General features: G+C 37.2%; 2 protein-coding genes across 4 annotated transcripts in view; one reads left to right on the top strand and one right to left on the bottom strand.

Annotated features, from left to right (window-relative positions):
• LOC6054812 (ubiquinone biosynthesis monooxygenase COQ6, mitochondrial) overlaps positions 1-25996 on the top strand; it is a 40279-nt gene that overhangs the window by 2500 nt on the left and 11783 nt on the right. The window lies entirely within an intron of this gene.
• On the bottom strand, positions 143-25819 carry LOC6054808 (transient receptor potential channel pyrexia). 2 transcript variants are annotated; one of them, XM_038267103.1, is made up of 6 exons: positions 25653-25819; positions 8748-8963; positions 2599-3158; positions 1338-2544; positions 636-1274; positions 143-573 (listed from the first exon to the last, which is right to left on the bottom strand). In XM_038267103.1, exons 2-6 carry the CDS (start codon positions 8772-8774, stop codon positions 211-213), a joined length of 2796 nt encoding a protein of 931 aa, XP_038123031.1. In that variant the 5' UTR covers positions 8775-8963; positions 25653-25819; the 3' UTR covers positions 143-210. The 2 variants fall into 2 exon arrangements, with proteins under 2 accessions (XP_038123031.1, XP_038123030.1); XM_038267102.1 differs by having other exon boundaries at positions 636-2544.

The following is a 25996-nucleotide window of genomic DNA, read 5'->3' as shown; positions in this document are numbered from 1 at the left end:
TTGGTAATCTGGGAATTTAAGAGTTACAGAATTTGTTTTTTTTAAATGTGGCTTTTCAATAAATTTTCAAATTTTAAATTTGTGGGATTTTAAACGCGCACGCGCTGTTGAGTAAAAAATAAAGAAGGAATCTTTTTTTTTATTTATTATGCTTTAACAATTATTGATACTTCAACATTAACTAAATTCCATTCATGCATGCCCAACCCTTCAACCGGTCTTCACTTTCGCCCTCAAACTGTCCACCTCCTTGCCGAGCTCGGCCAGCTTCATCAGTATCAACTTCTGCCCCTCTTCAAGGGCCTTCAACTGATGCGACGTCGACGATCCATGCACGGACCTTCCACCGACCCCGGAAGCCAGATACGGACTCTCCGACACGGTTCGGTTCTTGTTGCTGGTGCGATTCTTGAAGCGTTGCCTCCGCAGCGTCACCGTCGCCGCCGCGTCCTCCTCGAGCAGCTCGCGGAACGTTTGCATGTTCCGGTGGGTGCGTTTGCGCTTCATCGATTGGTTCCGCTCGCGGCGTTCCGCCACCAGCTTGTAGATCGAGGTGATCAGTTCCTTGGGGATCTGCGGGGGAAGGAATGGTTTTTGAGTGGTGAAGGTTTTTTTTTGGGATCGGATGAGTTTACCCTTTTCTCCCGAGGATCATTCGGCTTGACGCGAAAGTGCAAACGGAAGCGTGAAGTCTTTAGAAGGGCGATCTTCTGGAATATCGCCCACAGCCGAATTGGAGCCTTCCGCAGCAGCTTCGAGAACATGAGGCTCTCCAGCCGTGATATCAGCTCGGCTTGCCTCGAGAGTCGATCCAATCCGGCGGATTGCTGCAGTCCCTGGATGTCACTGACGGCTAGACCGACGAGCAGATTCGTCAGAATGACCGTAACCAGCAGGACGAACGCAAGGAACATGCCGTGGGCGGTTCCCGGGTATTGAATCTGTATGCTTCCCCCGTAGAAGATATCTTCAAATTCCAGCTCACCGGCCATCATCACGATCGTCTTGAGCAGCCCGCGGAGGATCTGCTTGAACGCGATGTAGTTTGGGAAAAGTACGCAAAAACTGAGACCAAACGCGATCAGCAGGCAGCAGTACGCCATCAGGAACTTGGAAAAGTTGACGGCCACCGTGGTGAACATCTGCACGTACAGACCGAACACCGGGAAGCGTCCGACGAGCATCATCAGCTCGAGCCAGGCCAGGAAGATGACGATCGCCGCCACGTGGTGCTGCCAGATGGGCACGGTGCTGATTTCGGCCGTCGGGTTTTGCTGGAAAAGATTAGGGAATTTTACCATGTGCACTTTGTTTAAGAGGATAAGGGAAATTCTCACCGTGCACAGAAACACCCCGACGACGATGCTCCACTGCAGCCAGTTCTCCCAGTAGCGCACGTACCCCACGAACCCGTGCATCATTTGGAATATCTCCTTCGTCATCAGGGTCAGATTCTGGAAGATGACGCTGTAGCCGAGGACGGGAATGTACGGCGCCGTGCGGCAAGACAGCGTCCGGCAGTCCTTGACGTACACGCCGAGGACGTACGCGGTGAAGAGCAGCACAAACAGGCCGTGGAAGAACAGGCTGAACAGGAAGAACTTGCGGATGCGACGCCACTTTAGAAGAAGGAACGTTTCGCAAAGTGGGTGCTTCAGGATGCGCCGTTGGCCGACCTCGATGAAGGCGAGCAGCAGTTCGGTTTCGCCGCGATCGTTGTTCGGCACGAGAAGCCGGAAGTCGAGCCGGATCTCGCAGTCGACGTCGCCGATCTCGTGGATGCTGTTGACGCTGATGGCGGTGTCCAGCTTGTCGATGTACTTGGGGATGATTTCCGGGGTTCGTCGGATGATGAAGGACAGGGCGGACACTCCGCCGTTGGTTCGAGCGGTGATGTCCGCGCCGTACTCGATCAGCAGGAAGACGCAGCTGCTGAACTCGTTGAGGGCCGCGATGTGGAGCGGGGTGTAGCCAAAGTTATCCGCCCGGTTGACGTCCACCTTGGCCTTCAGCAGACTCAGAGTGGTGTCCCAGAAGCGGGACTCTTTGACGATAGACGCGTGCAGAGCGGTTCTCCCATCTCGGTAGACCGCGTGGACGTCAGCGTTCTTGCTGATCAGGTAGGTGACCGTTTCGTGGCACTGGGACAGACAGGCCAGATGAAGTGGCGTCTGCTGGTCCTTGTTGCGGGCGTCGATGTCCGCTCCAGCGTTCAGCAGCAGCTTCACACACTCCAGGTAGTTCTCGGACGCAGCCAGATGTAACGAAGTGATCTTCTTCTGGCCGTACTGCGATCGTGCGTCCGCACCGTTGTTCAGCAGCAAGTCCATGCACTCGACGAACCCGTTCGAGGCCGCCACGTGCAACGGCGTCTGCGTGTACACCTGGGGAGTGTTCGGGTTGGCACCGTTCTTGAGCAGATATTCGACGCACCGTTTGCTGTTCCGCTGGACGGCGTAGTGCAGCGGGGAATGTTTTTCGATGCCGGCGTTGATGTCCGCGCCCTTCGCCAGTAGCAAGCCAATGCACTCGACACTTCCGCAGCTGAAAAACAAACCACCTTAAGTACACATCCAAGCGACGATCTTCATGACCTACCTCGCCGCACAGTGCAGTGGAGTCGCCTTCCTCTGCTTATCCCAGCACTGGGCCCTAGCACCAGCTTGCAGCAGCAGCTCAACCGCCCGATAATCCCCAATATAGCACGCCAAATGCAGCGCCGTTCGACCCCAGCAGTCACTCGCATTCACGTCCACCCCCAACCCCTTCACCATCTTCCCCAACATATCGTGTTTGCTCGCCCAAACGGCCAGCAGCAGCGTACTATCGAGCGCAAACCCATAGTCCACCAAAACATCGCCCACCGGCACCAAACTGTCGAGCAGCTCGCCGATCCGGTCCGCGTCCGGCAGTTCCTTCAGTGCAGCCTCGATCTCCGAGTAGGCCCAGATTTCGTCCTGACCCTCGCGGCTACCGGAGCACAGGTCGTGGGGCTGATTAGGTGAAGATATCTCCACCCCCGCGACGTCACTCTCGCTCGAAATGCTCAGCCGGTAGCGGGATGTGGACGGAGAGCCGTCCAGCGCGTGGCCGGATTCGACGGCTTCGCCGTCTGCGTAGTACATCCGGTACTCGTCCTCCCATTTCATCTCGTTTTCCTGGAATGGGAGATAATTTGCTTATTCTAAATTTGTTCACTCTTTTGCATATATGTATACAATTTTGGGGGCTGGTGAGCATGAGCATGGTTGACTGCCAATGAGCTGCTACTCCGTTATTGACAGATCAGCTGAAGTTAAACAATGAATCAAAAATGATTAGTGGGAGCCAACCATCCGTTCACTGTTTAACCTCTGAAGATCCCTACTTTATTAGTCAATACCGGCGCCCTCCCAAGAAGCCTGCAGTTCAACGAAAGGGAGGAATGTTAGTCCGATAGTTGAAGTTGCAGACTCATCAAGCACATAGTTTTTCGCTATATACTTGTTGATACCGCTTGAGACCGTTGAATCCACAGCATCTCCTTCAAGCATCAATTTTTTTAATTTTTTTTTGGTTAGTAGGATAAGGTATTGGCTTTTCGATGCCTCCCGAGCTACGACGCTATGGGGAGGACTTTCATAACAGACCCGTCGGCGAGCCTTCCGAGCAACGATGCTATGCGAAGGTCTTTCTGGTTAACACACAAAATCACTCACTCACAAATATCTCACTCCACCATTAATTAATCCAAAATGTCAGTGCATCTTTCGATCATTACATAGAAATGGCTTTTTCACCATAAAAAATAAAACCTTATTCGAAAAAATTATACACAATTTACCCGACGCCGTGCCTTCCGATCAACGATGATTTAGGAAGGGCTTTGAAAATCACATAACAATTATATAAGATCACTAAAAAAAAATACAAAAAAACACCAATGGCTCAACGAAAATTAAGCTCAAGACACAAATAATTCAGTAAGGCATGCTATTCTTCGATTACCACAATCACTCACCCCATACGAACAGCGACACTAAAGCACACAAAAAAAATTAACCTGAATAATCACGACTTCGCGTCCTCACTTCTAGCGCACCATTCTATGTATACAATTTTGGGGGCTGGTCATACAAAAGTTCAAAATATTCGATTTGGTGTCTTCGACAAAGTTGTAAGTTATAATCAGCAAACTAAGAAAGACACTAAAAAAACGCTTTTTGTTACCTTTTAATACAAAAAAGAGATTTTGACATTCTTAGTTTTTTTTTCAATTCAATTAGTATTTATTAGAATTTAACAGTTCTACTCCAGGATGTTACATTTGCAATGCAGAGATTTGGAGAACCTTTCAACTGAAAATTTGATTTCTTTTTTTACAGAAGTATTCAAATTACGCTAAATTTTCAAAAAATGCTAAACATTATCAACGATACGTTTTCGCAGTTTCAAGGATTATTGTTTTCTCTTGGAATTTTAAACACTCAGCCATCTTTAATTCAGTAAACATATTTGGGTAACTTTTAACTAACTCTGAGGAAATCTGAAAAAGTTGATTCGATTTGCAAAAAACTTTGTCCAATGGGGTACTGTTGGTGAGAAATGCTGAAAATTTTAACAAAACTAAGTATTTTTGAAAAGTATTCAGATTTGATTTTTTCGTAATATTAGTACCAAATGATCAGGAATTTCTCATAGATTCCGATAGCAATAGCATTTTTTTAAAGTAGTCAAAATTTAAACAAAGCTACGTATTTTGAAAATAACACACCTTAAATATGACAAAAGAAAGGTTTAAGGTTTGCTTTTAGAAAAAAACGTTTCTTAATCCACCATTAGGTGGGTGGTGCCTTCCTCACATTTACAAAGTAATAATGAAAATAAGTTTATGAAAAAGTATATACCTGATACAGACTTTTTCCAGAAAACATGCAGACTCTCATTTGAAGCAATATGGCAACAGGGCGTTTCGCATCTGGCGCGACTCTCGCACGTAAACAAAAAGATCCGGCCTTATGAGGTTATGCAAAAAATCACCCTTTTTGTATCTCCAAAAATCTTTTTCTTGGCATAACTTTTTAAATACTTTACTAAACAAAATGAAATTTAATAGGGTCTTAGAAGACCCCAAAACGAACAGAATAAGGCGGATCCGGCCAAAATCGGTTCAGTCAGTTCTGAGATAATCGTGTGGAATCGTGTGGATTCTGAGTCGATAGGTATACGTGAAGGTATATCTAGGATGTGTATTTAAGAAGTTCATTTTTCGAGTGATTTTATAGCCTTGTCTCAGTGAGGTGAGGAAGGCAAAACGCTTTTCTCGGAAATCTTAAAAAAATCGTGCACGGCGAGGATTCGTCCCAGGAAAAAATCCTATTACTAAATTGAAGGTTAGGATGCGCTCTTTCGTTTGAATTTTGTCCCGAAACCCGGAACTCAAAGCCTGATTTTTAATGCTCTTTTCTGAAATACTTGGGTGATGTCTGTATCCGCTCTTAAAAATTTGTGTCTTCCATCATTGGAAAACCGCTCGTAAAACCCACAATTTTTATAGTTCAGATTTGTAGCCGTGGGGTTGGAGACGAACATTTTTTATTTTTTGATTCACAATTTTCGACCAGTAAATGTGGTCAAAGATATTTTTAGAGGACTATTTTACAGATAACACTATTAAATTAAAAGAATTCAGTTTCAAACAAAAAGCCATTCATAAACATGCGCCATAAACTGTTTATGGGCCCAAAATTTGAAGCTTTGCCAAAATGTGGAAGCATAAACGCCAGCACATTTACGCTTGCGCGTTTTACGCTGCGCGTGAATATGTTCTTTCTGGCTTCTCATAATGGATCGACAAAGTGCAATATCGATACATATTTTTTTAAAGTTAATCATAGACTAGCATTTAAGACTGAGTACCCTTAATTTTTTTCTAGTAATGTCAATCCAATATGTTTTTCTTTATTAAATATAATTATCTTGCGATCCATAATGTACCCCTGAAATTAAAAAAAAAATAGTATTCGAAGTTTAGCCTAAAAAGATTCGAAGTTTTAGGTCAAGTTCTCAATGGGTGGTACCATTATGATTCTGAAAAAATAATTGCACACATATATCTGTCGGAGTTTCATCATTTTGTAAGAAAGACTCTTCACCTCTGGTGATATAAAATCGGGGTTTGTTATAGAGCAATTCCATGCCAAATAGGGAATCGGTTGTACCCGACCCTCTCCAATTTCAATGAAACTTTGTAGACATGTTATCCTTCGCTTATATAAGCCATTTTTGTGTATATGGAGCCAGTTCCACTCGATAATGACATTTGAGAAGGGCGTAAGTGTTTTAAATATTTTTGTAATTCGGAATTTAAATATTTATGTATCTCGAAGCCGTTGCATCGTATCAAAAAGTGGTCAAAGACAAACTTGTAGGAAGTTTTACGGGCTTTTCGATAAAAATACACTGAAAGAAAAAAACACCCAACTTTTATGAGATTTTTGATTTTAAGTTTAAAAGTCAAATTTGAGGAGCCACGATTTTTTTTCGTTCAAAATTTTTGTGAAGATAGCCTAAGATGTTACAAAAAGACTCACGAAAAATGCAGGATGGAGCAACTCACCTAAAAAAATACAAAAATCATTTACTGAAACTGTTTTTTTGAAAAGTGCTCTAAACGTCAAAATTTTCAAAAACCGAATCGATTCTCCAGAAAATTTTACATAAAAGTCTCCATATTGACCATTGTCCTAAGTCCAATCCTTGTGAAGTTACAGCGGTTTTAAAAATAAAAATGTAGAATAAATAGGTTTTTTGATGGTTTTTGGCAATTTCTATATGACAGTCTTGATTTTTCAGTCTCGTAAATATTTTTACCGGAAAGCTCGTCCAATTTCCCATAAGTTTGACTTTGACCACATTTCAATTGGATGTATGGGCTTACAGATATAAGCTAATTTACTATCCAGGTTACTATACTACACTGAAAAAATATGATGTTTTCAATTATGAGCAATGTAATTAGCTTATATCTGCAAGCTCATACATCCAATTTAAATGTTGTCAAAGACAAACTTATGGGAAATTTGACGAGCTTTCCGGTAAAAATATTTACGAGACTGAAAAATTAAGTCTGTTTTTTTTTTTCAATTTATCGAAAATTAATAAATCTAGACTTTTTTTTATAAAGTCTTATAAAAAATTTAAACATTGAGTGTATCCCCTTCACACCTTTTGTATACAGAACCTAGTCAAAAAATAATTCAGATACGGTTCATATAAAACCATAGAGGTTCACAAAAGTAGGTATTTTTCGAAAGTTCTAAGATTTAGGCCCTTGCAATATCAGCATCAAATAATCGGGATTGAATCATTTAAAAAAATGCAGATGCTAAGAAATATTTTGTTTTTGAAGTACGTAGTTTTAATAACATGAATGCTTTCTAATCGGTATCTTTTAAATATTTTCGATAATTTTATACCTATACTACAATCATCTAAATTGAAGTTTTTTTTAAATACGTAGTTTTGTGAATATTTTGAGTTTTTACAAAATGTGTGTATTATTGAAATCTATGAGAAATTTCCGATCATTTGATACCCATATAAGCACGTAGTTTTGTGATAATGTTGAGAATTGACAAAAATTCTAGAAATTTTTTCGCTCATTTGATATCTATGTTGCCAAACTATGGATTTTTTTTTCTTCATTCAAAAAAAAAACTCAATTTTTAAGCAGCCAAACCTTAGGAGGCTGAATCGAATAGTGTCATCGGTTTTTTATTATAACCAATTTTATGCACGATTCTATATTGCTTAAAGTCATTTTTTTAAATTCGTATTTTTCTGAAAAAAAAAACTTTTTGCAATTCCGGTGAACCTCGTTGGATAAATGTACGACTCGTGCTGAAAAAATCTTCTTTTTGCAACTTGTTGCATAAACTACTATTTTACCGTCCGGACTCGATTATCCGATTGTTTGTATGGGATTTCAAATAATTGAATAACAAAAAAAAAGTTTTTTTTTATTTTCTTGTTTTTAACTTCTAATTCAAATTCTGCGACCCCATTTCAGTCAAATGTAAAAATTTGATTGCCTATTAAATAAATAATGATTTTTTAAAATATTTTATCACCGCCTTTTTGGCCGCCATCTTGGATTTTAATATTCTAAATCACTTTAGGGTAGTGTTGGGGTCATACTTAAGCTCAACTATAAAAAATAAGACAATGATTTTTTTTTTCGTGATTCGATTATCCGAAGCGAAATTCTGCCAAGCCCTTCGGATAGTCGAGTCTGGACTGTATATGGGTCATTCCAGGACAACTGAGTACACTTTTGGACTCGACCTTGACCGATTTGGACCAAATTTGGAGGGAACGTTCATCTATTGATAGTTAACAGAAATCCCAAGTTTGGTGCCCTCTTGTTTGACGATTTTCTGAAAACACTTTTTTTTCTTTTAATCATAACTTTGCAACTATCTGAGCAAAAGAATTTCTACAGGTTGCATTTTATAGAAAATTGTCCAAGAAATTCGATAAAAATAAACTTTTATCCCTTAAATGCCCACTCATATTATATTTTAAAGTTTTAAATATTAAAATTTAGTTTTGACCAATTCCTTATATTTTATTCGTGTTCCCCGGACAATTTTACATAATAATCAATGTATACCTCAAACTAAAATGTACTATTGGCAAGCTACACCGATTTTACTGAAAAAAAGTTTAGTTTTATTCCTCACAACAAATTTCCTGTCAATACTCACGATTATCGAGAAGCGCACCGCGTCCATGGTCCTCGGGTGAAATATCAGTGCTCGCAGCCGTTTGAGGTATCCTTTCCAAGCATTTTCCCGCACAATTTTCACCCTCCACTTGGTCGGAGTTAATGGCCAATTTGCCACTTTGTTGGGTTTCCTCCTTCCAAGGAAAGCTGATCTGGACTGGATGAGTTGAAAAATGCTTCGTGTAGAATTTTCCTTCTGAAATTAGGGTATTTGCACAAACTTTCTACGGTTATTCACAACATTTTGTTGGTCCAATTTAGGAGTATCAACTCAGACCGATAGATGGCAGTGGAGGCGGTTGGAAGCGGAGACAAAAGTGTAAACAAACTTAAACACCGTGCGAAATAAACGAAACCGTGCTAACCTCTCTCTCGTGGTTCATTTCCTCGGGTTCGTAAACATCTTGCTTGAACTGCTCGACACGAGTTTCCGATCCAGATTTACCGAGCAAGATCAATATTCAAGACCACCGTAAGAAAATGTATCTTAAAAATCGCTTTGAACAGTCTCTATGAATCGAAGCTTGTTGATATTGGTCACTCAAGCGATCACCACTCGTTGGTGCGTGATTATTGCTGGATCCCATAAAAGTCACGCCGGAACGTGACGCTCGTGAAAACCAGCGGCCGAAAAAACAAACATTCTCACTACCTGGTCAGGTTGTAAAGCCAAAAGATCAAAAACGCTTTCGTTAACGTTTAGCCGCCGCAATCAGCTGTCAAACCGAGCACGCTCGCAGCGACATCTGATCGGTCTTTTGGTGGCCCCGCGAATCGGTGTCGTACACCCAAAACTGTCACTTTCGATTTTGGCGTGCAAACAAAATGAAAAAAAAAAATGAAAAATGGAACCGACATGAATGAAATTAGACGCGGATACGTCTGCAAATTGTCAGTTTGTAGATTCGGCGCACACACACGAACACGTGCCAGCGCCAGCAGTGAGTGTTGGCCGATGATTTGTTTATTTTCTCTAGAAAACAAGCGTCATTGGAGCGCATCGGTACGGGCCCGGTCTCTCTGGGTCGTGTCTTGCCATGGCTGTCAACGCGGTCGTCTTTGGTTGGCATGGGAATGGGATGGCGTTAGGTGTTCGTATAAAAAACTTAACTTGGATATTCCTAACTATTTTTTTTTAACACTGACACTTTATTTTTGCGTTCCACGCATAATTGTACCACTTTCACGTCACGTTAATAAAATCAACAACAACATTTGGACATGGACCAATTATGCATGGAACGACACATTAAATATACTGTTGATAGTGAATAGGCCATTTTACCATGACAAGAGTTTTTATTGAAGAATCTGTGTCACGGAACCCTGTAAAAAATCGTACAAAATTTCCTGAATTTCAAGGTGCAATGGGAAGTTGTTGTCTTCTTGTTCATTTATTGTCAAACTTACGGACTCAATCCTGCATCGTTCTGAATGTTAATATAATCAGATTTACTTTTCAATGATTTTGTAAGTAGTATTTTAAGGGGGTGAATAAAAAAATATATCGATAGACCTCGTAGTTTTCAAGATATTAAATAGTATAGCACAAAAATCTTGGTGCAACATTCTCTGGTTGATGTGCACCGTTAAGTTGAATAGAAGGTGTCTGAGAACTAGCGTAAATTCTCAAAACTATTCGATTGATGTTTGTTGGTAGGTTGAAGATTGAACGAACAGACCAAATTTAATTTGTTTAGCAATTTTGGCAATTTTATTTTGATGATTTGACCTAACTCTACAACAGTGCTGCCGTTTTACGGCGATATGATGAATACGCCATTGAGGTGATTTTGCTGTAGACACGATTTTCTGTTTTTGTTCATATTTTCAATTTTAAATGACTAATTTAAGGTCTGCTCTGTAGAAACTGTTAAAAAGTTCAATAAAAATGTGGCCCCTACAAAATTTCTTGTTTTTTCCTATTCTCTACGATTTTAAACCACAAACATCATTTGGCCGAAAAAATAGCAGTAAAAAATCACTTTTCCTTCCCAGTGATGTATGTATACATTGCTCGATCAAAGCTGGCTATATTTTTTGTGGCAGCTATTTTGACAGCTGAGGGGATCCCTTAATGAATTGTCCACGTGGATACTTTAAGGGGGGGGGGGGTATTAGGGTGCGTTCTTTTATAACGTAACGCAGCTGGGGGGAGGGGGTTCGGAGGCCGTGTTACGCTCTATACATTTTTTTTTAAATTTGTATGGAAATTTTGGGGAGGAGGTTCAAAAATCCGATTTTTTGTGTTACGTAATAAAAGAACACTCCCTTAATGATTGTCTACGCTACATAAACACATTTTTTGCATAAACAATTGTCCGTAAGAGAGATGGGTGGGTCTACAAATTTCAAAAAAGTGTCTACGTGGATGTGGATAAGGTGTCATCCATTAAGTACGTCACATTTAGTACGTTAGCCGAAATTTCCCTATGCTTTTAACATGTGCACGCAATGTCACGCTTGCTTAAAATCCCCCTCTTCCCTCAGAACGTGACGTACTTTATGGATGACGCCTAATGTACGTCCCCTTTAGAATTAAGTCGAAATAATGTAATAAAATATTACCCAGTCTTGATTTGGTCCAACGATTCAACATTCAAACAGTATTGAATTTGACTTCTATCAATTCTCAATGTATACATGCATCATGATGAGTAAAATTGGCGTATACATCATTGTTTGTTTGCTTAATAAAATGGGCCCCAGAGTAGTTTTTTGAAAAAAAAATTCGTCAGGAGGTAGCTTTTAAGATTATTTATCAGACTGTACAATAAAATTGAAAATGTCCAAAATGGCGTATACATCATATCGCCGTAAAACGGCAGAGTGGTTCTCAACATTTCGAGCCAAACATTTCATTAGGGCACAAAACCAAAACGCAAACATTCGGGATTATTCCACTATTCCATTCATTAGTACACTCCCTACATGCCCTCCAAGAATCAGATTGATAACAAACAATTTCCTATTGAAAAAATCAAAAACTCAAAAGGGCCCATAACAATGTTCACTCCGAATCAGAAAAAAAGTTCAATTGTGCCCTTTTCTTTTTCGTTAGTTTTTCGTAGTTGAGGAACTTTCTATGTTATAAAGTGAACTTTTCATACATTCTTAACACTAATTCACTTCAAAACAACGTTTGGTTTACGTTTCACCAAAGATTTTTGCAGAAAAAAACTTCGCCGAAACTCAATATTTAATACGGTCCCGCGGATGCTGTTCAGTACACATTTGAAGAATTTTTATGTTTCACATGCCTTATTCTCACCATTCGATCACAAAACTTCATCAATTAACATAATGTTCGCTGAATTCCTCATTATTTCTAACTGAACAAAAGGTCCCATAAACATTTAATAAAAATTCGACTAGGTCATTTCCTATAAGTTTTTCTAAAACCCATTAAAAAATTGACTTATTATGAAGCATTTGTAAAAAAAAAATATTTCTTCAAAAAATAAAATAAAATTTTGAAACCAAGTTTCATTCGAAGGTTTGTATGGGACTTCGAATAATCGAATCACGAACTTTTTTTTTTTTTATTTCTTGCTTTTAACATAAAATTTGACTTCTGCGACCCCCTTTTAGTCAAATTTGAATAGTTAATTGACTATTAAATTTAAAAATGCATTTTTTTCAATATTTTATCACTGCCATTTTTGCGACCATCTTGGATTTAAAATTCTTAATCACTTTAGAGTAGTTTTAATGCAAAAACAGCGAGCTGAAAAATATTTGGGATTTGAACTCATCGGGGCATCACCGTAACCAGCCCCTGAATGACCGCCAAAATGTAATTTTTGTTACATCCTACTGAGTATGATCATAGTAGCTGTTTATAACAAGAATTAGTTAAATATCGAAGAATTCTGAAAATTGGCAGCAATTTTCCCACTAAAATAGACATAACTTTATAGGAAATGGATAACATGTCATACTTTTTTCAGCAAAATTGTTCTACATTTTGTTTGCAACAATGCTACAACATTAGTTTTTGAATTCCGACATGACCGTTCCCAAGTAACATTTTTTTTCCAGAAGTTCTACAAGTGCTCTTCAAGATAGCTACAGCATAGCAGTTTGGACCGCGGTAGGATAAACCTCTCTTCAAGTACTCTTCCAAACTCCTGAAGAAGTTTTGAAGAGAATTTTATTTACCAAAGCTAATTGAAAATATTTCTTTTTAAATAACACTATTTTACACCTCCTGATGGCGCTGGGACTCAAGTAATGGATCGATTTAAGGTGTACTGTGTCATGAATATATTTTGGGAACTAAGAATTGATATCTTGATGAAAATTTACATCTTTGTCCAGAGTTAGACCGAGATTTTAGACGTACAGTCGACTCTCTGGCTCTTGATCTTCTCGATATCAATATTGCTCCATCTATCGGAGAATTCTTCAGTCCCTTCAATCTGCATACTTCAACTGTCTTCATTCCTCGATATTTTCTCTTGCTTGAAGGATCTTTTCCTCGACGGTCCCTTGGATTCTGTTTGCCTTAGAAATCTTTTCCGGTTGTCAATAATTTCACTTTCTCATGGCTTGCATAGACATTTTTCTTTGCGAAACGATGCTTTGAAGGGTGTTTGACATTAGTTTGTTTTTGTTTGCTGGACGTTGCCATGATTCTCTCCCACAGCTGGGTATCAAGAAAAAAATATTTTCAATCGAGTCTTCATTTTGCATCGTTCTGTAAACTGATGATTCTCTTCCTCGACGGTCCCTTGGATATTGACAACCAGAGAGTCTGTATTATTAAGGTTTTAGGTGATATATTAGGTTTTTTCAACTTCAAATCGAGATAAAATCAGTTTTCACCGACAGAATATTTTGGGAATCGGTTTTTCTGACTCAGAATGGTCCCCCCAACAACCTCCAGGAAGAATTTCCGAGGTGCATGCAAGTTGCATAATAATCCCCTTCTTACCCACCGTGTTCCTTCTGATTTTTAGAACAAACTTCTGAAAGAGCACACGATTTTGAACCAAACTGCATAAATAATTCAAAAGTGATTAAAATGCAAATGGGACATTTATGCGATCATGGGCAATGTAATTAACTAAAAAAAAATCAGTTTTTCGTAGTGCCCATGAATGTAAATTAAAAAAAGTTCAAAAAATTTAAAAAAAATGTGTGAACCAATGTTTGCTCTGCTCGAATAAATAAATAAAAACTTCGAAACCAAGAAACCAAGGGCGTGGTGTGAAAAGAACAGAATTTTATTTCGTGTTTCATCCTGGTTGGCTTGCCCACAAGCAGAAGAAAATCAGTTCAATTTGTTGGGTGGTGACGCGCGGTCAATTATGTGGCATTGTGTGTGAAAAGAAAAGAATTTTATTTCGTGTTTCATCCTGGTTGGCTTGCCCACAAGCAGAAGAAAATCAGTTCAATTTGTTGGGTGGTGAAGCGCGGTCAATTATGTGGCATTGTGTGTGAAAAGAAGAGAATTTTATTTCGTGTTTCATCCTGATTGGCTTGCTCAAGTTCTTCCTACATCATCGTTGATCGGGAGGCACGACGTCGTGTGAATTGTTGCATTAAAATAAGTTTAAGTATTACTGTAAATGATTGTAAAAAAGTCCTTCCTATATCATCAATATCGTCTGGGTAATCGTGATGAAAAATTACATTTATTCAGAATTTAAAAACCTGTGCGCGAGTGTTTTGGTGTGCTAATTAGAAAGACCTTCCCATAGCATCGTTGCTCGGAAGGCTCGCCGACGGGTTTGTTATGAAAGTCCTCCCCATAGCATCGTAGCTCGGGAGGCATCGAAAAGCCAATACCTTATCCTACTAACCCAAAAAAATAATCACGTGATGCTTGAAGGAGATGCTGTGGATTCAACGGTCTCAAGCGGTATCAACAAGTATATAGCGAAAAACTATGTGCTTGATGAGTCTGCAACTTCAACTATCGGACTAACATTCCTCCCTTTTGTTGAACTGCAGGCTTCTTGGGAGGGCGCCGGTATTGACTAATAAAGTCGGGGTCTTCAGGGGTTAAACAGTGAACGGATGGTTGGCTTCCACTGATCATTTTTGATTCATTGTTTAACTTCAGCTGATCTGTCAATAACGGAGTAGCAGCTCATTGGCACTCAACCATGCTCATGCTCATGCTCAAACCATGAAACCAAGGGCGTAAAACATTCAAAAGTATCCTCTAAAAAAAAACGTTTAAAAAATCATAACTCTTTGGCAAAATGTGTTTCGTACTTTTCTATAGCTCAGAAGTTGTGGATTTTTGCCCCCTAGAATGTATCAAACAATAAAAAAACAGGTTTTGATAAATAGTTTTTTTTGTAAAAAAAAGTAGTTGAAAAATCGGAAAAAATCTGTGCTTCCCATATGCATTTTCATCACTTTTGAGTTACTGATGGGACCATTCATAAACCACGTGGACACTTTTTTGGGAATCTGTTACCCCCCTTGGACAATTGTCCATACAAAAATCTTTTTGTGGATCGTGGACAATCGCCATACCCCCTAAAGTGTCCACGTGGTTTATGGATGGTCCCGATGCAGTGTGGTTTAAAATTGTGTGCTCTTTCAAAAGAGCCTATAATATCCAGTACTTTGTTCTAGAAATCTTGGGGAAATTCAGTTTTTTCGTGAAAACTTAACACGTAGCCTTATGTGTAGTTCAAACTTACCCTGCGTTTTTCTCAGTTTGCTGTTTTTGCGTATGGGACATCTATGTGCAGTGAGTGCTTATATTAAAAAAATCTTATGAATACCTACAACTTTGCCGAAGAAACCAAATCGATCAGAAAATTACTCCAGAAGATACAGATTTTCGAATCTTAACGTACTGTTTTTGTATGGACAGCTGCCAAAATTTCATGGAGCCTTGTATGCGTGCACTAATGACACAAAATGGCTTCTTCGGTAATTGGAAAAAAATGTTTGAGTCTAGAGCAATTCTCTACGAAATCGGTCTTTTTTCTTCAATTTTAATTTTTGTATTTTTTAATCCGACTGAAACTTTTTTGGTGCCTTCGGTATGCCCAAAGAAGCCATTTTGCATCATTAGTTTGTCCATATAATTTTCCATACAAATTCGGCAGCTGTCCATACAAAAATGATGTATGAAAATTCAAAAATCTGTATCTTAAGGAGTTTTTGATCGATTTGGTGTCTTCGGCAAAGTTGTAGGTATGGATACGGACTACACTGGAAAAAATAATACACGGTAAAAAATTGGTGATTTTTTATTTAACTTTATCACTAAAACTTGATTTACAAAAACACTATTTTTAATTTTTTTATTTTTGATATGTTTTAGAGGACATAAATGCCAACTTTTCAGAAATTTCAGGTTGTGCAAAAAATCATTGAACGAGTTATGAATTTTTTAATCAATACTGTTTTTTCAAAAAATCGAAATTTTGGTCGTAAAATATTTCAACTTCATTTTTCGATGTAAAATCAAATTTGCAATCAAAAAGTACTTTAGTGAAATTTTGATAAAGTGCACCGTTTTCAAGTTAAATCCATATTTAAGTGACTTTTTTGAAAATAGTCGCAGTTTTTCATTTTTTAAAATTAGTGCACATGTTTGCCCAGTTTTGAAAAAATATTTTGAAAAGCTGAGAAAATTCTCTATATTTTGCTTATTCGGACTTTGTTGATACGACCTTTAGTCGCTGAGATATTGCAATGCAAAGGTTTAAAAACAGGAAAATTGATGTTTTCTAAGTTTCACCCAAACAACCCACCATTTTCTATCGTCAATATCTCAGCAACTAATGGTCCGATTTTCAATGTTAATATATGAAACAATTGTGAAATTTTCCGATCTTTTCGAAAAAAATATTTTCAAAATTTTCAAATCAAGACTAACATTTTAAAAGGGCGTAATATTGAATGTTTGGCCTTTTTGAAATGTTAGTCTTGATTTGAAAATTCCGAGAAAAGATCGGAAAATTTCACAAATGTTTCATATATTAACATGAAAATCGGACCATTAGTTGCTAAGATATTGACGATAGAAAATGGAGGGTTGTTTGGGTGAGACTTAGAAAACATCAATTTTCCTGTTTTTAAACCTTTGCATTGCAATATCTCAGCAACTAAAGGTCGTATCAACAAAGTCCGAGGCAGCTTTTCAAAATATTTTTTCAAAACTGGACAAACATGTGCACTAATTTTAAAAATGAAAAACTGCGACTATTTTCAAAAAGTCACTTAAATATGGCTATAACTTGAAAACGGTGCACTTTAAAATTCACTAAAGTACTTTTGATTGCAAATTTAATTTTACATCGAAAAATGAAGTTGAATTTTTACGACCGATTTTTGAAAAATCAGTATTGATTAAAAAATTCATAACTCGGTCAATGATTTTGCACAACTTGAAATTTCTGAAAAGTTGGCATCTTCGTCATATCAAAAAAAAAAAAAATTAAAAATAGTGTTTTTTAAATCAAGTTTTAGTGATAAAAGTTAAATAAAAATCACCAAGCCGTGTATTATTCCAGTGTAGTCCATATCCATACCTACAACTTTGCCGAAGACACCAAATCGATCAAAAAATTCCTTCAAAAGATACAGATTTTTGAATTTTCATACATCATTTTTGTATGGACAGCTGCCAAATTTGTATGGAAAATTATATGGACAAACTAATGATGCAAAATGGCTTCTTTGGGCATACCGAAGGCACCAAAAAAGTTTCAGACGGATTAAAAAATACAAAAATTAAAATTCCAAAAAAAGACCGATTTCGTGGAGAATTGCTCAGAAATGAGAAATGTTTTAAGAAATTTTATATTTTCGTACAATTTTGAGGTTTTTAAAGATTTTTTTCACATGGATGACGAAGAATAATAGTTGGTTTAGAACATCGAACAAAATTCTTCCACAGTAATGCTGTAATGGTTGAGAAATCACAGTTTTCCCTTAGGGGGTGTATATTACCCCCTCTCCCCCTACTTTGTTCTATAAATCTTGGGGAAATCCAGTTTTTTCGTGAAAACTTAACACGTCGCCTTGTGTGTGGGACAAACATACCTTGCGTTTTTCTCAGTTTGCTGTTTTTGCATATGAGACATTTATGCGAACATGGGCAGTGTGTGCTTATATTAAAAAAAAAATCTTATGAATACCTACAACTTTGCCAAAGACACCAAATCGATCAGAAAATTACTCCAAAAGATACAGATTTTCGAATGTTAACGTACCATTTTTGTATGGACAGCTGCCAAAATTGTATGGAGCCTTGTATGGGTGAACCAATGACACAAAATGGCTTCTTTGGTAATTGGAAAAAATGTTTGAGCCAAAAAAAAAAGGAATGAAATTGTATAGATTTGGCCATAAATGACCAAACATCTTTTAAACCTAGAAATCTAAATTAAATTTCAATTCATGTACTAAACTCAGTCAGTTTATCCAAATTCAATCGCCCTTTTCCGTTAGCGTGAACGAAAACCAGAGCATTTTCCCTCTTCACTTGCAAGCATCCAAGGTGAGATACCACGGTGCTGCTAAGGGGGTACTAATTCAAGCTTCACATAACCACTATATAATGTTACTTCGACTGTCTGTGCCAGTCTAGAACCTCTGATTCATATAAAAAAAAGATCGCGGGAATTTATAAACAAAAAAAAACACACACACACACTGCAAGTGGCTTGAGAAACCGTATATCTGCTTTTAATTAGATACACTTTGGGTTTTCCAGTGAAAATCAGGCAAATTGGCTAAAAGAATCCTTCCCCTCTGCAGAGAATGTGGTCCAAACAGCTTGATGATGGATGATGATCTCGCGAAACGACCCCGCGAAGAATTCCATTGATGTAACCACATGTTCGGCTGTAACGACTTCGCATGGAGCTTGTTTATTTTAGTGCTCACTAATTTGAAGTACACTCAGGTTGCAAGAAAAACCAACGGATTCAGTGTTTGAAGTCAATTGAAAACTTTTCTCTAATAAAAAAAATAGTTGGCAACCCTGTATAATGTTTTGGGCAGTTTAGGGGCCATCCACAAACCACGTGGACACCTTAGGGGGGGGGGGGGTGGTTGGCGATTGTCCATGCACCATACAAAAATGATTTTATTTGTATGGAAATTGTCCACGATAGGGGTGGGGGGTTTGAGATATCCAAGTAAGTGTCCACGTGGTTTGTGGATGGTCCCTAAGTAAAATTTATATGACTTTTCAGAAGACATTTGTAAGTTATCTTCAAGGAACCATACATATTCCAAATCTGGCAACCTTGCCAGGTGGAATCGGTACTTTAGAGCAGGCCTGCCCAACGTACGGCCCGCGGGCCGGATCCGGCCCGTGAAGCCATTTCATCCGGCCCGCGACGGCATTTCAAAATAGTTCTATCAATAATCCTTAAGGCTTTTATAGAAATATTCTATAAATAAATTTATAGTCTAGATTTACAAAAAATAAGCTCAAGATCAAATTTTCCCATATTTTCACAAAAATTTAATTGATAAAATTTAGATGTTATTTTGTTTTTTAGCAATGTTTTTATTTCAAGTTCAAACATTCTTTATGTTTCAATTAAGTTTTTATCACTTCTTTATTGATGTTTTCAGAAACAATAATTAAACTGAAAACTAGGAAAAGAAAACATAATTCTCAATTTCGTTAAATTGTGAAAAAAAACGAAAACAAACTTGGATTGTTGTACAGAATAATTCTTATATTGAATTTCTTACAATTTTGAATGTGTTTACTTCAAATTTGAGTTTTTCTGTTCTGAGCCATTTTATTCAAATTGATTTTTATTTAAAACGAGTAAGAAGAAAATTATGCAGTTTTTAGAAAAAAATTAGTAATAAACATTGCCAAGAATAAGTTTAAAAAGCAAATTATAAACAACGAAGTTCGCTGCAAATATTTTAAATATATTGAAAAATGTCTCAAAGCAGCAAAAAAAAATTCAAACAAAATTTCAACTGTCCGTAGAAATTTTAAAAATATCTATTTAGATTTTTTGTGTGTTTCGAATAATATTAAAATATTTTGTAAGATATTTGCATAAAAGTGCATAATAACACAAAAAGGGTTTTTTTTGTAAAGAAGATTTGAATCCAAATTTTGTTTAAATGAATTCTTATTATTAATAAATTTTAATTTCAACAGGTTTCTTTGTTTTTCTTTCTTATAATCCAGATAAATAAATCTTATTTGCAATACTAGTTTTTTTTTAATTTGATTATTTTAAAATGATCTAATGAACACAAAGTTATGTTTTTTTTTAAAGTTGATATCAAACATAAGTTCCAGCCCGCTACTGCTTCAGAAAAATCAGATCTGGCCCGCAGGGCAAAAAGGTTGGGCACCCCTGCTTTAGAGAAATAAAAAAAAATTGTTAATTAATTTAATCACTTTTAACAACTATTCGATTAACCTTGGCATGCCAAGGGATAACTTCAAAGTAGGCCAATTGGGTGCCAAAGTAATCGGAGAGATGTTTCTCACCGTAGGAAATGATCCCCGACAACGACGATGGCGCTAAGTGGCCGCACCTAGTAAGCACTATGGGTGCTGCTAATGCTTTCCCGATCCGGATAATTTCCCGCTTCGTTCCGTGAAGTGGCTCGTCGATTCATTGGGTGGTACGAATTAAGCTTAAAAATAGCGCTGCTGATCTCATGGACCGTTTAACAAGAAGTGCGCTGACTTGCGTGAAAAAAACGAGATCAGATTGTCCAAAATTTGTTGTGAAAAAGAAAACCACCCAAAACAAATCTGAAATGTCCCGGTGACATGAAACATGCACTGTGACAGATCCAGGGTCAGGAACAAATTTGACGATACGTTTCGAATTGTGGTGCGCGAAAAAAATCTTTTGACTTCCGTTTGACACATTGCATCCAGCTGGGGATGATGTACGAGGTGCATCTTGTTACATTTGTTTTTCTGGGCTATGGGTGCCATTTTTCACAAATTTTGTTTATTGTTCAGCGACTGCGTGTTCTGAAACGTTTTGTTTTTTGTTATGTTCCAATAATTTACGATAGACATTGCATATTTTTTTCTTGAAGAGTGATAAATTTGTAATAGCTTAACAAAGTGCATTAATTTATGAAACTTAATGTAATATTACACCCTGAAATATGTAGGACATCGGTATGGAGAACCTACACAGATAAAAAAATCATGGTAATATTACATCTGGGAAGGGGTACATCTTTTATGTCAGAAAAAAATGTGTAATTTTACCTCTGAAAATGTATAATTTTACCACTATTTTGGTGTAATGACGCTTTTTCAGTCTAAATTGATGTAAAATTACATCTTAAAAGAGCTCATATATGCGTTTATCCGTTTCATTCTTCATCGGTCTGGTGACCGAGCGGGCTAAGGCGCCAGTCGTTACCGTTGTTGCTGGATTTGAATCCCTTCGTCTGCCACTTATTTTTTTGTGTGTACAAAAATTGTACTTGCAGTGTGTTATATTAAGTGTCTTTTCACAAAGGTGATGTGCATACTTTCGCATGCGATTTTACAATCGGATTTTTCGCTGTGTTTTAACATTGTTATTATTTAGTAAAGATCACGAGCGTGCACAGGGTTGGGCAACTTTACCGGAAAGCTCGTCAAATTTCCCATAAGTTTGTCTTTGACAACATTTAAATTGGATGTATGAGCTTGCAGATATAAGCTAATTACATTGCTCATAATTGAAAACATCATATTTTTTCAGTGTAGTATAGTAACCTGGATAGTAAATTAGCTTATATCTGTAAGCCCATACATCCAATTGAAATGTGGTCAAAGACAAACTTATGGGAAATTGGACGAGCTTTCCGGTAAAAATATTTACGAGACTGAAAAATCAAGTCTGTCATATAGAAATTGCCAAAAACCATCAAAAAACCTATTTTTTCTACATTTTTATTTTTAAAACCGCTGTAACTTCACAAGGATTGGACTTAGGACAATGGTCAATATGGAGACTTTTATGTAAAATTGTCTGGAGAATCGATTCCCGTATTCGGTTTTTGAAAATTTTGACGTTTAGAGCACTTTTCAAAAAACAGTTTCAGTAAATGATTTTTGTATTTTTTTAGGTGAGTTGCTCCATCCTGCATTTTTCGTGAGTCTTTTTGTAACATCTTAGGCTATCTTCACAAAAATTTTGAACAAAAAAAAATCTCAAATTTGACTTTTAAACTTAAAAATCAAAAAATCTCATAAAAGTTGGGTGTTTTTTTCTTTCAGTGTATTTTTATCGAAAAGCCCGTAAAATTTCCTACAAGTTTGTCTTTGACCACTTTTTGATACGATGCAACGGCTTCGAAATACAGAAATATTTAAATTCCGAATTACAAAAATATTTAAAACACTTACGCCCTTCTCAAATGTCATTATCGAGTGGAACTGGCTCCATATATACAAAAATGGCTTATATAAGCGAAGGATAACATGTCTACAAAGTTTCATTGAAATCGGAGAGGGTCGGGTACAACCGATTCCCTATTTGGCATGAAATTGCACGAAAGCTAAATTAGAGCAGTTCTCTATATTTACAATTTTGTTTAATTATTTAAGCTAAAAATTTATCTAACTCAGAGGGGTGCACACATTTTACATTCAATTTAAATCTTAAAATTGATTTTTTGAATTTGTGAGCAAAAATCATTACAAAAGTTGACACTTTTCGTCTATTAAAATATATTTATAAAAAAAATAAACAAATCAAAGAGGGTAAATTTTGTCATAAAAAAACTATATTTTTCTGAATAGTCCTACAAGTTTGCACAAGACTGACCAAATCAATCAGAAAATCTTTTCTACACAGTAAACACAGTGAAAATTTAGAAGGTGTAAAAAGGAACATTTAATACTAACTCTTTTATTATGTAATATTACCTCAATAGGGTCCTAAAATTAAGCCTAAATTTGTGATATTATTGTTCACAAAGATAACGCTTATTTTTCTGAGTACCATGACCCTTTGTACGACCGCAAAGGATTTTAAATAAATTTTTAAATCAATACAAAAAAAAAAATTTCGCGGCCCTTCTCGACAGAAATGGTCCTACTTGACAGCTTGTCCCAAAGGGACTATAGTTGATCCATCGAAAAAATGTTGCCTTGTCATTTTTTTCATTTAAATGAAAAAAGCGATCACAAATGGTTTTTAATCGTAGGGTAGAGTAGTCATCAATGAGACACGGGGAACAATGATAAAATGGCTCTCACAAGTCGTAGTTTCAACCAATCATGCTCATATTTGAGGGAAAGGTGTATCTACTGGATACACGTCTGCTATAATAGTGGCTTTGGTTATGGACGCTCCCTTGAAAAGTTATTCATAAATGTTTGATTCTGGGGTGTAAAAGTAAATTATGGACAAAAAATACTTTTTCGCTCGTAGGCTGCCATTTACACCAAAACTAATATTTCTTCAAATTTCTTTCGACGTTCCATAGGGATTGAGTTGTCCTACAATGTCCTTTCATAAGGTTTGACCAAAATTTAGAATATACCTAGAATCCAGGGCTGTCTCATTGTTCCCCACTCATTTTAGCCCATGGGTAACAATGAGACACTTTGATTTATCTTCATCAAACTTTTCAAAATCTATTGAAATCTATTGAAACATGAATTGGAAGTGATTTTTGGCATATTTATAGAGTTTAAACTTCATTTAATCAAACATACAAAGTTATTAGGTATAAATATATGGATTTTACAAAATTCAAATACTTTTTAGTATAACTTTTGTTAATTAAAGTTTCATGTTGGCAAAATTGCTCTAAAATATTCAAGGCAAGTCACCTGTAATGGAACAATACAAAAACATGATGTTTTACTAGAAAAGTATTGATTTTCGTAGAGTGTCTCATTGTTCCCCAGCTGTCTCATTGTTCCTGCCAAGTGCGTCTACAATGAGACAGTTGAATAACTCTGGCTGTAGATGTCGGATCGATCTCATGTTTTGGTCAATGTTAGAACACACTTAAAGAAAGAAAATGCAACAAAAGGCTCATTAAAACATGCTGATGAAAAAATTAGAAAAATCGTTGAAAGTTGAAAACCAAAAGTGTCTCATTGATGACTACCCTACCCTACTTTTTACCGCTGTACATAAAAATTAACATATGGCTTTAGGACCCTATTCAGACTGGAAAAGTGGACAACGAAACTTGGAGGGAACGTTCATCTATCGATAGTTAACAGAAATCCCAAGTTTGGTGCTGATTGGACCATCCCTCTATTTTTGGCACCGCCCTCTTTTTTGACGATTTTCTAAAAAACTTTTTTTTCTTTAATCATAACTTTGCAACTATTTGAGCAAAAGACTTTCTAGAGGTTGCATTTTATAGAAAATTGTCCAAGGAATTCGATAAAAATAAAATTTCAACCCTTAAATGCCCCCGTATATTATATTGTACCGTAAGTATTAAAATTCAGTTTTGACCAATTCCTTATATTTTTATTTTTTTAATTTTATCTCCATCGTGTTCCCCGGACAATTTTACATAAAACTCAATGTGAACCTCAAACTAAAATGAACTATTGGCGAGATACAACGATTTTACTCAAAAAAGTTTGATTTTGCGCAGCACTCGGAAGTACATGGTGTGCTTTTCAAGGGATGGATCCCAAATAGTTATATGTGAGAAATATAATTCGGATTTGAATTCATAGGACAGAATGCTGCTCAACTTTTTTCAGTAAAATCGCTGTTATGTAAAATTGTCCAGAAAACACGATGGCGATAAAATAAAAAATATAAAGTGTTGGTCAAAACTGATTTTTTATACTTAAAACGTTACAATATAAAATACGGGGGCACTTAAGGGTTAAAATTTTATTTTTATTGAATTCTTTGGATAATTTTCTAAAAAAGCAACCTCTAGAAAGTCTTTTGCTCAGATAGTTATGATTAAAAGAAAAAAAAAGTTTTACAGAAAATCGTCAAAAAAGAGGGCGGTGCCAAAAATAGAGGGATATTCCTATCAGCACCAAACTTGGGATTTCTGTTAACTATCGATAGATGAACGTTCCCTCCAAGTTTGGTCCAAATCGGTGAAGGTTGAGTCCAAAAGTGTACTCAGTTGACATGGAATGACCCATAAATAACTGTCTAAAAAGATGATAAAATTCCATACTTGAAAAAAAAACTGCTGTCGAGTTTGGTGGAATTTTGTGTTATTTTTTCAAACTCATATGTACATAAAATGATTTTTTAATTTAACAATGGCTTGGACAAGATATAAAGTACAGATGAAATACTGTTGAAAACTACGACTTTTGATAAAAAAAAGTTTGAAACATATATTTTTAATTTTTGAATAAAAATAAAAAAATGGTTTTAATTTATCAAAGTAATTTTAAATTTTAACAATTGTCATACAATCGGCTGTTGAACAAGAAATTGAACCCTTGAGCAGTGCCACACTTGTTGGACGGCGCCGCAAGTGCGTCAACACCTTCTCCTTCTCTGACTGGCACTGTTTGGAGCTGTAGAGGACTATGTGCGGCATTCCCCAAAATTAGACCATTACTCTGAATAATTCACAACAAAGCAAAATAAACTCGGCTTAACCAGTGGAAGCACTTGGGGTTCCCAACGCTCGTGGAAGATATGACTAACGGTTGGACTGTCTTGTTTTATTCTTCCTCAACTATGCCTCCATGACAGGGGCCATCCCGTAAGCTGAAACAGTCAAAACTTCAAAACCGTTGAAAAATCTCAATAATTGTAAAAAAATTAAAATAGTTGAAACTTCATATGATTACAAGTTAAAAATATCATTAGTTAATAAGAGAAAAAAAGCTTCGTATATTTTCAGTTTAAGGAGCGTCGCGACGCCACTGCCAACCGCCACATCCACCCAACGTCGAAAAAAACTATCGTAAACATTGCAAAACAAAAAGGTGTGAGAAACCTACGCCAGCCAGGGCAGGTAGAATCCACTCGTTAAGTAAATCAGCTGGATACTCTACAACACAATATATTCCCCAAAGTCCACTTCCACCCACCCCCACTAATATGACTCTGACACACGGTGAACGATCCGCGACGACGAAGAAGACGCACGCGACTGATTCGCGATCTGATCCGGTGGAAATGTGCTCGAGAACTGACTTGAGGCAGACTGAGCTCACATGAGCAGACGGGACATTAGTGGATCAGAACGTGGGTAATTGAGCGAAGATCTTGGAGAGAACGATGAGAGTGAAAATGGGGAAATTTGAGAACTTGTTGTGGTTCGTGGAGAAGCATGGTGCGTTGT

The sequence above is a fragment of the Culex quinquefasciatus genome, chromosome 1 (genome assembly GCF_015732765.1).
Source record: "Culex quinquefasciatus strain JHB chromosome 1, VPISU_Cqui_1.0_pri_paternal, whole genome shotgun sequence".
NCBI classification, from domain to species: domain Eukaryota; kingdom Metazoa; phylum Arthropoda; class Insecta; order Diptera; family Culicidae; genus Culex; species Culex quinquefasciatus.
Note: the sequence above shows the minus strand (reverse complement) of the source record. Positions and strands in the feature narration are given on the sequence as shown.

Coding starts and splice junctions, on each gene's coding strand:
- LOC6054808 (XM_038267102.1), bottom strand. CDS start 8,774: ATGGACGCGGTGCGCTTCTCGATAATC. Junction 3,159..8,747: donor CGGTGCGCTTCTCGATAATC/GTGAGTATTGAC, acceptor CTCCCATTCCAG/GAAAACGAGATGAAATGGGA. Junction 2,545..2,598: donor CCACTGCACTGTGCGGCGAG/GTAGGTCATGAA, acceptor TTTGTTTTTCAG/CTGCGGAAGTGTCGAGTGCA.